General features: G+C 45.5%; 1 protein-coding gene across 4 annotated transcripts in view; it reads left to right on the top strand.

The window, feature by feature from the left end:
* Positions 1 to 46: 46 nt before the first annotated feature.
* The window catches only part of ECT2 (epithelial cell transforming 2), a 151,486-nt gene continuing 139,840 nt past the window's right edge, over positions 47 to 11,692 (top strand). For all 4 annotated transcript variants that reach the window (XM_078767642.1, XM_078767640.1, XM_078767641.1 and 1 more), the window contains exons 1-2: positions 47 to 445; positions 11,156 to 11,235. In XM_078767642.1, coding sequence (XP_078623768.1) covers positions 361 to 445; positions 11,156 to 11,235 — 165 coding nt within the window. In that variant the 5' untranslated portion in view covers positions 47 to 360. The remainder of the gene's footprint in view (positions 446 to 11,155; positions 11,236 to 11,692) is intronic.

Below are 11,692 nucleotides of genomic sequence, written 5' to 3'. Positions count from 1 at the left end.
ACGACAACAACCGGAAGAAAACGTGCATCACGTGATAGTATTGACCAATCCGGGGACGCTTACTCAAGCTGAGCGAATTTCAAAATTTTCGAAGACGAACCGGCGGCCCTTTCGTGCCAGGTTTATCCAGGTTATTCTGCTCTTGTTTTGTGCGACATCAATCGCCGTCGAATTTGAGTTCGCCATGACAATTTAGGAGACCGAGTCAAATTTCCCTGAGGAGAGAAATATGCATCCTTGTTCTTGCTGTTAAACGTACAGCTCCCGCGCTCCTTGTCCTTGGGAGGAGTTGCGAAGACTCGAAGTGCTCGGGTTGAGAGTCGTACACACGGAACCCCCCACTGTTCGAGACTTCGTAACATGGAGACTTCGCAACTGAGTGTTGCTTCATGTGTGGACGAGTCGATTTTACTGCCCACTTCCAGAGAGACGGACGTTGACATGGGTACGGGAGAGGCGAGTGGAGATGGAATGGCCCTTTGGTGTGGTATGCCGTATGGTAGTAGGGGTTTTCTAAATGGGAATGTGGTGGAGTGTGATGGTGGTGGTACAGTGTGATGGTGGTGGTACATTGTGATGGTGGTGGTACAGTGTGATGGTGTTGACACAGTGCGATGGTGGTGATACAGTATGATGATGGTGATACAGTGTGATGGTGGTGGTACTGTGTGAGGGTGGTGGTACAGTGTTATGGTGGTGGTACAGTGTGGTGGTGGTACAGTGTGGTGGTTGTGGTACAGTGTGATGGTTGTACAGTGTGCTGGTGGTGATACAGTGTGATGGTGGTGATACTGTGTGATGGTGGTGATACTGTGTGATGGTGGTGATACTGTGTGATGGTGGTGATACAGTGTGATGGTGGTCATACAGTGTGATGGTGGTGATACAGTGTGATGGTGGGGATATAATGTGATGGTGGTGATACAGTCTGATGTTGGTGATACAGTGTGATGGTGGTGGTACAGTGTGATGGTGGTGGTACAGTGTGATGGTAGTGGTACAGTGTGATGGTGGTTGTACAATGTTATGGTGGTTGTACAATGTTATGGTGGTGTTTGTGTGATGGTGGTGATACAATGTGATGGTGGTTGTACAATGTGATGGTGGTGATACAGTATGATGGTGGTGATACAGTGTGATGGTGGTGATACAGTGTGATGGTGGTGATACAGTGTGATGGTGGTGATAGTGTGATGGTGTTGATACAATGTGATGGTGGTTGTACAATGTGATGGTGGTGATACAGTATGATGGTGGTGATACAGTGTGATGGTGGTGATACAGTGTGATGGTGGTGATACAGTGTGATGGTGGTGATGCAGTGTGATAGTGGTGATGCAGTGTGATGGTGGTGATACAGTGTGATGGTGGTTGTACAATGTGATGGTGGTGATACAGTATGATGGTGGTGATACAGTGTGATGGTGGTGATACAGTGTGATGGTGGTGATACAGTGTGATGGTGGTGATACAGTGTGATGGTGGTGATAGTGTGATGGTGTTGATACAATGTGATGGTGGTTGTACAATGTGATGGTGGTGATACAGTATGATGGTGGTGATACAGTGTGATGGTGGTGTTACAGTGTGATGGTGGTGATACAGTGTGATGGTGGTGATGCAGTGTGATAGTGGTGATGCAGTGTGATGGTGGTGATACAGTGTGATGGTGGTGATACAGTGTGATGGTGGTGATACAGTGTGATGGTGGCGATACAGTGTGATGGTGGTGGCACATTGTGGTGGTGGTACAGTGTGATGGTGATGGTACAGTGTGATGGTGGTGGTACAGTGTGCTGGTGGTACAGTATGGTGTGCTGGTGGTGGTATACTATAGTGTGATGGTGATGGCGGTGACATAGTTTGATTGTGTGATGGTGGTGGTGGTGATACAGTGTGATGGTGGTGGTATACTATAGTGTGATGGTGGTGGTGACATAGTTTGATTGTGTGATGGTGGTGGTACAGTTTGATTTTGTGATGGTGGTGGTACAGTTTGATTGTGTGATGGTAATATGGTGTGATGATGGTAGTGGGGGTGATATTGTGTGATCGTGATGTTGTGTAATGGTGATGGTTGTATCGTGTGATGTTGATTATGGTCGTGTATTCGTGTAGTGTGATGGTGGTGATATTCATGTCGTGTATTGGTGATGGTGGTGGTGGTGGTACAGTTTGTGCTGGTATAATGTGTGTTTATTCAGCAATTGACACCTGCGGGATTGGTAAATTAAGTGATTGGATCTTCAAGCAGTTGTCACACTGCATTTAGTGACAGGTGTAAAATTCCTACTTGTTTGTGATGGAGCTCTGTGCCTGTTTGTATCTATGACACACCATCTTGCACCATTGTATGGATCTTTGTATAGTTAGGGAATTTTAGCAAATTGTATTGACCATCTGTGAAAAAATTGCTTACCAAAAAATTTCTTCACTAACGTATTCATCTAGGTGTCTACTAACACCTATCAATTAGTGCAAACCCAAATCCTTGTGGAAAATTCTGTGGAGCCAATCAAAGTTCGGGTGCTCAGAGGGTCTGCGCGAAAAAATCGGAAAATTAACTTTTGCCAATATTGACTTGTGGGATGTCTAACTAGGGGTTTTTTGGGGTGCTGAATTGATTCCAACCATTATTTTTGAGAAAAAAACACTCCATGATCATATAAAATGTATTTTATTGACATTGTTAACAGAACTGTGCTCAATGGAAATGTTGCTTCGTCAGCTTTTACAACCTTATTCATCAAACTCCCCAGTATCATCATCACTCCTCTTGTCATCCAGCTGGTTTATGTTCAGGCAAGAGTTACCATGACAGATGCCGCAAGCAGAAATACACTTGACTCCTTGCTTTTTACCTGAGTGAGCTGCAGTGAGCTGCAGCACCTGAGTGAGCTGCAGTTAGTGCTGTTAGCTCGATTCAAAATCCCGTCTCGGAACCGTCTCGATAAATTTTCAATTTTCATAACGGGATCTCGGATCGGCTCGGTTCCCGGCAAAGTAAAAAATAAAATAAAAAATAAAAAAATAAAAAAATAAAAAAATTAATAATAAGGCTTCAAAAATAATGGAATTTCATTACAATATATAAACAACAATGAAAAAAATTCATTTCTGATGTTGAGTACTTAAATTCCGACTTAGCTTCCATTTACCGGGATGAAATAAAATACACCGCCTACATGCAGATGATCGGCCACCGATGGGACCGGGTTATCTCATTACAGTTTGTATTGTCGTGTAATTTCTTGCTCGGAATGTCAGAGAGGTAGAAAATGTTTCTGCCCAGGCATATTCGAGTGCCGGTTGGAGTTTCATTATCATTTTGTGAGTTGTGATCGCCAAGGGGCTCGCTCCCCCCCCCCCCCCCCGTTCCCCTCCCCTCCCCCGCCCGGCAATGCCGGGTACTTCTGCTAGTAAATTATAAAGCAGGCGGTGTAGTGATCACCGCCACCCTCCCCCCCCCTCCTTATTTTGACTCTGTGACTAAAGTAAACGTAATCAACTTATCAGGCCTAAAGTGGAGATAAGATAACCAAAATACTTTCACATTCAAACCGTCAAACCAAACCCCGAGGGATTCTTACAATTTATAGATTTAGCGTTGCAATTAAACATAAACGTTCATCAAAAACTCATTTCATAAAACTACATAATGTATTGTACTTGTATTAATACATTGTGTGGAGAATAATCCGTTATAAACGTGTTTTGAATCTAAATAAACATCGTCCCTCCATTCACGGGGCCTCGAGCGAGTCCCTCGATATTAATGTGCTAAAGACCATAGCAACCACATTCCGTAACTCGTCTCCAAGGACGGACACGTGACCGCAGCGTAAAGCGGAGCGAGGCGGAGTGATACAGCGGAAGGATTCGACGGTTTAAATAAAGTCGCGATGCGGGGGATTTTCATTGGGACCTTTATCCTGATTTCGTTACCTCCGCCACCAAAGGTCGATGGAGGTTATGTTTTCACTCCTGTCTGTTTGTCCGTTTGTTTGTGAACACAATATCTCAAAAAGTTGTGGACGGATTCGGACGAAATTTTCTGGAGATGCAGCGTGTGTGACAAGGACGACATGATTAGATGTTGGTGAAGATTCGGATTCGGAATTCGGATTCGTTTGCAGTACATTGTTTGTTGACGAGGGGAAAATCCTGGAACAGTGAGTTTACTTTATCTATCATCGTTTGTGTCAGTTCAGCTGCACTTGCGAAAAATGATGCTTGTGCAGAAGCAGAGTAATGAAAGGAAGGCTCAATAAATGCCTCTATTATGGAAAATATCTGCAAGAAGTTGGAATTTTAACCGGGATTTTTTTACTGAGAAATTGCGTCAATCAATTTATCTCGGGACCGTCCCGAGACCGTCTCGAAAGCCGAAACCGCCGGGATTTCGTCCCGGTCTCGGCTCGGTTGACAGCCCTAGCTGCAGTCCCCCACACAGTTGCAGCTGGCAAACGTCAGGAGGTAGTCTGGTGCAATGGGGTCTGTAGAAGGGACTGGTGCATATCCTTGCTCAGTGAGTTGCCATCCATAGTCCCAGGCATCCAACGATGGACTTTGCAGCATCAGCCAGTCTCTAGTCTGGAGGTAAGCTCGGAGAGAGTGCTGTGCTGCAGCTCCTGTTGTCGGGGGGAGTTTCTCAGGTTTTATGCTCCCAGTAGCAGCTCGCTTGCTGAAGATGTCGAATCTCAAGTCTTCCAAGTCTTTGGAGGATTTCCCATGGAACATGAGCTTGAAAAGATCACAGCCTGCTTTAATGATATCACCTTTCTCAGCTCGGATGTCCATAAACACGTCAATTGCCCTCTCTGCTTCATCAGTCTTACAGAGCTTGCTTAGCAAAGTTGGTTTGCTAAACCCAAAAATTGCAGACACTGTATCGCAGCCAGAGAAGCTGTGCAAGAAGATGAGATACCTCCGGTATATCTCTGGGAGGGCCTCCCGGATCTTTCCGACATCGTAAGATGTTTCTTTGGCTGCCGTGAGGAAGATCGGATGGTCTACAACATGATGAATCAGCATAACCAGGACGTCTGTGTCCTCAGCCCTCACCTCGACAGGGGACTCTCTTGCCTCATCTAAAGCTGCGCGGACGATGGAGGTGTCGGCATCATCGGAGCATTGCTGTACACTGATTCCATTCCTACTAAATGTCTCAGCAAGGAGCAGAACGAGCTGGGCTTTGTTTTTCTTGTTATCGAGGAACTTTTCTCTTGCAATGATGATTTTGAGATCCAGACGAATCTGAATGTCACAGCATGCATTCTTTGTTCGTCTCAAGTGGTCATGGTCCTTGGTGGAGCTGCCATATCCGTCAAAGACCACCGTTATCCGGAGGCGATGGCTCCCCATGGACTTCACAAACCAGAGGTAGCTCTCGGCAACATCCTTCCAAGTAAGGTTAGCCTCCCACTTGACATTGTGCAGGAGCCACCCACCATCAACCACAAGGCTTGTGCAGGGGGGTTGTTCGACAGGTGCCACACATGCCTTCAGGGACCTTGCTAGGGCAGCCTTGTCTGGCTTTCGCAACTTTTGATTTTTGTCAAACAGAGACATCGGTTTTGGCATCAACTCAAAGCGCAGAGCTTCTTTGGTCTTGACTTCACGCTAACTGATGACAATGAGGCGGTTGAATAGCTTCAGTGAGTCAATGACCAGCTTCTTGCCATTGACTTTGGGTCCAGATCTGAGGCTTGCAAGTGATTTGACCTTGTGTTTGGTTACCATTGCATCCACAACAGTTTTCCCATCCATCTTAGCCTGTATGGCTCTGCCAACTTCTTCTGCTTGATCAGCGTTGACTTGGTCTTCGGGAGTGCTGCTGAACCCAGTTGAGAAGGACACCAGAGTCTTCTTGTCCCGTGTGGCATCGAAAGGGTTGACTTCCTCCAACCACCCAACTATGGTGTTGACAGCATCGTTATCTCTCTTCATTTGGGCTCTTTTAACGTCGGTGTGGACAGGTACCCCACATTTGACCATGCTTCTTTCTAGCTCTTGGTGAATGAACGAGAAGTGGTTCAGAGTCTGAACCCAAGACTTATGAGAAGACTCATTCCGAAAGCGGCCTCTGTTTAGACCACCGGAGGATTTTGCCTCACGCATGAGTGTGGTTTCTATCGTGATGTCGGTCCATGTGCCTGACCATTCATGGTCTGAGAACCTGACTACATGGTTGCCGTACAAAGTGAACTTGGATAGAGTTTCCTGGAACATGGGACTCCCCTGTCGCGGAACCACCACAGATGAAACACCTCGAGCCAGGTTCAGTCACATCCTTGTCCATACTGTCCTAAAAAATAAGACATTTTTTTGTAAACAACAGACAGGACATGAAATTTTGACTAAACAATACACATTATTATCAGTTAAAACTAATAAGGTAAGTCACAAACCATGTGCAAAACTTGTGTCTTCACTATTTGTTCATTTATCAAGGTATGTCGCAGCATCACAACACTACACCGCGTTGGCAGCAACCCATAGCGGCAGCAACACACACACCTTCCCGCCACCGCGTCTAGACACACACTGGCAAGTGAACTGGGCGCATGTGGGGGAGTGGTACAGCGGGGGACGGGGGAGGGCAGCATGTGGGGGAGTGGGGGACGGGTGAGGGCAGCATGTGGGGGGAGTGGGGCAGCATTGTATGCTGGTTTCAGCACAATTTGAACAATCTGAATCAATTGAGCCAAATTACCGCAAAACACAGTCTGAGATATCTAAAAATGTATCATATCAATATTTTACGGCCAGGGATTCATTTTTCCTCAAATCTAATGGTTGGAATCAATTCAGCACCCCAAAAAACCCCTAGTTAGACATCCCACAAGTCAATATTGGCAAAAGTTAATTTTCCGATTTTTTCGCGCAGGCCCTCTGAGCACCCGAACTTTGATTGGCTCCCCAGAATTTTCCACAAGGATTTGGGTTTGCACTAATTGATAGGTGTTAGTAGACACCTAGATGAATACGTTAGTGAATAAATTTTTTGGTAAGCATATTTTTTCACAGATGGTCAATACAATTTGCTAAAATTCCCTAACTAGTATGACAGTGGACACGCATAGCTAAAGATATTTCTAATCATGAGTGCAAAACTTAAGGGTAATTTATATCAACGCATAGAAAAAGTAATTTTGATTCTCTGATTCCTTTACCATGTAAATCATTTATTAATGGAATTGTTTCTGTCTTATCCCTTGATTCTCTAGATATGTCTCCCAACCTCTTATTCCTCCCCATTGCCCTTGCTTCTCTTTCTTCTTCCACTTCTTAAACTCTCTCCCCCTCCCCCTCCTCCTCCCCCTTCCCCTCCCCCTCCCCCTCCCCCTCCCCCCTCCCCCTCCCCCCTCCCCCTCCCCCTCCCCCTCCCCCTCCCCCTCCCCCTCCCCCCCCCTCCCCTCCCCTCCCCCTTCCCTCCCTCCTCCCCCCTCCCTCCTCCCCCCTCCCCCCTCCCCCCTCCCCCCTCCCCTCCATCCTTTCCCTCTTTTTCTTCCCCCCTCCCACCCCCAACTTTTTTTCTTTCTCTTATGCTATGAAAATTCCCCTTTACAGTTCCAGAGACAATGTGAAACTTTGTTTGTTCTTTGCCGAAGACGGCTGTGCACAGGTGCCGTGCGTGCACGTGGGCATGTGAATTTGTTTATCATGTCTAAGGGGCTTCAACCTGCACATAAACCACAATCTGAGACAGCAAGCTGTGCAGCAGATGGGACACAAACATCCATCCAAGGGACGGTGCACTTTGTGATGCAATGACCTGCCTGTGAATCACCTATCCGACGGTTTATAGTTGTCGGGAGTTTAAACCAAAATAGACAGTTCAAAGGTAAATGCCATACTGTTGCACCGCCCTGTTGTTTATCATGTTTATCACATTGCACCGCCTTGTCCTATGTCCACGTTGTATACGTTTATCCATGTGCAATGTAGACACACGTGAATCCCAAGGTGATTGTTGTTATTGTGCCATTCCAAGGCATTCCTCTGCTGAAATTCATTGTTGTGCAAGATTGGTATCCAGGACAATTGTGTCTATATGTTTTGAGAATTGTTTTAGCTTTTTTTTTGAATGCTAAACGATCACTTTTATTTCCTTACATTTTCAGCCCTGAAGGCAACTCGTGAAGTGGATGATTCGAGGCATTGATAGTCATGTGACAGGCTAATGATGTGGTGGTTGTTCCTCTGCTGCTGCCTATACCATGGCAAGGGCATTAATAGGTGTTAGTCTCCCCACGCTATTTCAAATCTGGGGGAAGGGGGAGGGAGGGCGTACTGTAATTGGCTCTGTTTGTCTATGTCTGTCTGTCACGCTATCACCTTCTAAAATCTAAATGGTTGTGCAGAAATTCACCAAACTTGCCTGCTATGACCAACACGTGGCAAGAAGGTGCAAACCAGCAAATTTTCAGAATCATTGGAATCTCCCGCGATGAAGATAACTCCGAGGGCCTTTCACTCACTCACCACAGGCAGGTTGGTGGTCTTTCCGTCTTCTACCGACTCCTCTCTGGCCTTGCCCCCCCAGCTCTCTCTGGACTCTGTCCCCCAAATATTCCTACAGGTCGCACAAGATCTGCCTGCAACCCTCTTTGGTGAAACTGCCAAAATCAAGACTCTGCTCACCTTCACTCCTTCATTCCTCTTTCCTCCCGCCTCTGGAACAAACTCCCTCACTCTCTTCAATCCCACTCCACCCTCCAGGTCTTTAAAACAGCTGTTCACCACCATCTCTTATCTTCCCCCATCCAAAACCTTGATCTTTTCTACCCCCGCTAATTTCACCCAAAATCCTACACTTTTTTTTTTTTTTTTGAAATACCAACTTCTGTCCTGGAAGTCCTTGGTGTCCTTGTGTTTTATACCTCTGCCCCCCCCCCTTCCCACGCCTCCTCCCCCCAAGCCCTCTCCCTCCCACACTTCTCCCTGCTCTCAAATGTTGTGTTTGTGTGCTTCCCCTTCTCTCCCCATCTTGTCTTCCGCTCCCTCTTTTTATATATTTTCTTTGTCTGGTTGATTTGTTTGTGAAATAAATGTTAGCTCTTTCACGAGCCTCGATTCAGTATACAAAAAAAAAAAAACGCAGTATCATTTTGGCCCCGCCCCTCTTGTGGCAGAGTCAAAATGTCAAATACCAGAAAATGCAATTACGGGCACTTTTTGAAATATTTTTGAATATAACTTTGTATATGCAATCAACATTGGGGGGACTCATGAAATATAATGATTCTTTCGGTTTGACCCATAGTTCATGCCCCATGTGGTGAGGACTTGGGGTCACAGGGGTCAAAACAGAAGGATTTTTAAAACTCAAAATTGCATTCCTGGTGGAATCTTTTGCCATCTTTCAACTTTCCTTTAGGTGGGAAGCATGGGGTTTTGCGATAACGTGCCATCGACTTCGCTTCAGTTGTACTGTTCAAGTTCAAGTTTGCACATATGTTTGAGGAGATTTACATGAACAAACAACGGTGTATATAGGGTTTGAAACTGGAATTCCCACATCATCAGCTATGGATTCAAATGAGGACACAAAACAGACCAATCTGAAAAATTTGTGATACGTACTGTATGTATATATTTTAAAAGGCTCTTCTGGCTAAAGAGTTGCATAGGCTCCCCCTATTAGGCATGATCTTAGTAGAGCTGCAGCCCTCTACATCTCCATGGGATTGTACTGTTGTCAATACCAGGAACAGAATTTATTTCTCAATTTTATAGAACAGTCCATCCTGGATAGGGACCAATCCACCCTGGATAGGGTACCACCTGTATAACCCATTTTTTGGGAAGAGGAAGAGGCAAACATCCCAGTACTTTGTATTAGGAGTATTATAATTATTAGCTCAAGTGCCCGTTTACGATGGGTTCCCGTAAATACCATATATAAGTACAATTTATTGAAGGAATGCGCTTACAGTTTATTAAAAGTGCTTAACCAGCTTAACCATACCGCACCATGAAACTAAAAAAACACAACACCATCATGTACCGTTTAAAAAAATTATTTTGCAAACACACGCAACTTTCAAATGGTGATGATGATGATGATGGTGATGATGATGGTGATGAATTAAAATCCCATGAATTCCTCGAACTTTGAGGGCGACTCAAATGATGGTGCAGCAAAATCGTGCACTAAGGGAGAGGCAGGAGAGATAGGAGAAGGTGAGGACGCTGGTGAGAATGCTGGTGAGGATGTTGGTGAGGGTGGCAGGACAGGCAGGAGAAGGTGCCAATGGTCTTGAGGTGGAGGGAGCAGGGCTGAAGAAATGTTTAATGGGGATCTGCCTGGCAGATTGCCCAACATTTTGATGTAGCTCTTTGTAAGGGAGCAGCACATCATCCAAGCCCCTCTTGAACTTGTGGTACCGTGCCACGACTGGATCAGCATCATACACCCTGTCTGCAATCACCCGCATGTCCTGCAGCACCTCACCCAGGAACTGGACTGTGAGATTGGACCTCGGCACCTCTTCCTCATCACTGCCCGCCTCCTCCTCCTTGGAAACCTTTGGAATGGCCTCCAACTCGTCCTTGGTGAGCGGGTTTAGGGAACGGTTCAGCATCATGGGTTTCACCATGAAATCCCTCGTCTGCGTGTTGTCCTCGATCCATATGCTGAGAGTCTTCTCCATCCTTTGCATGTGGACATTCCGGACATGGGTGACCACCTTCGTGCTCAATGCAGCACTCGCTGAAACTCTTTCACAAATCATCTTCTTATTCCAGATCGGTGGGGTGTGTGACGAGGACAAATTGATTCGATTTTGGCAAAGATCCAAAGATGAATCAGGATATGACATTTAAAAATTTTTAAAAAGTGATTCTTCACCTTTGAGTGATAGGGCCAAAAACTATATCTAGCATGATATTTCAAAAGGTTGTGGATGACTTGTGATAAAACTAGGTGTGTGTGTTGATTGGGCGACAAGAACAAGACGCTTTAGATTTTGGTTGGATACAATACCTAAACTGTTCAACTTGCTGGAGGTATGCTCTCTATCGAGTGCCGTTCTAGTTATGTTTTGCACTCATGATGACTCTTGACAATTACCTTCCCGATTTGATATTGCAACTTTCGCCTTGTGTTCAGAGAATGCCCATTTGTGTAACAATGTACGTGTTTGTGCAGATGGTGTGACTCAAGCTGACCACCAGCTGGTATTGGTCGGGGTAGCCGCAGAAGACGACCAACTTGCCAACTCCTTGCACGTATGTCTTTGCAAGCTGGCAATATTGAGAGTAGTTTGCTGTTTTGCATTTTTAAAATTTGTTGATTTTTACCTTTGAAGGTTTTAGGTTTTGTTCTTGCTTGCTGATGTGGGTGAAAATTACGTCAGAGTAACCATCTCTCTATAATGCAAGCAATCTCTGTGTGTCTATGTGTCTGTCTGTGTGTATGTCTGTGACCGCTGTTTCTCGACAACCACTGGTCCGATCTAAGTGAAACTTGCCAGGTATATTGCTGGGGACCTGAGGATGTGCCTTTTCAAGGTTTGCTATTAATCGGACAAGTGGTTTTTTTTTTGGTTTTTTTTGTATACAAGATCGAGGCTCGTGAAAGAGCGAAGTCTCTGTGTGTCTATGTTACCAAGTTATGGCCATTTATTTAGCAAACACATACGTTTTGTACGTGAACGAAGGAACAGCGAAGGACGAGAGCGAAGGA

The sequence above is a fragment of the Myxine glutinosa genome, chromosome 13 (assembly GCF_964187855.1).
Source record: "Myxine glutinosa chromosome 13, kmMyxGlut1.1, whole genome shotgun sequence".
NCBI lineage: Eukaryota > Metazoa > Chordata > Myxini > Myxiniformes > Myxinidae > Myxine > Myxine glutinosa.
The sequence above is the reverse complement of the archived record's forward strand: the minus strand, read 5'-3'. Positions and strand labels throughout refer to the sequence as shown.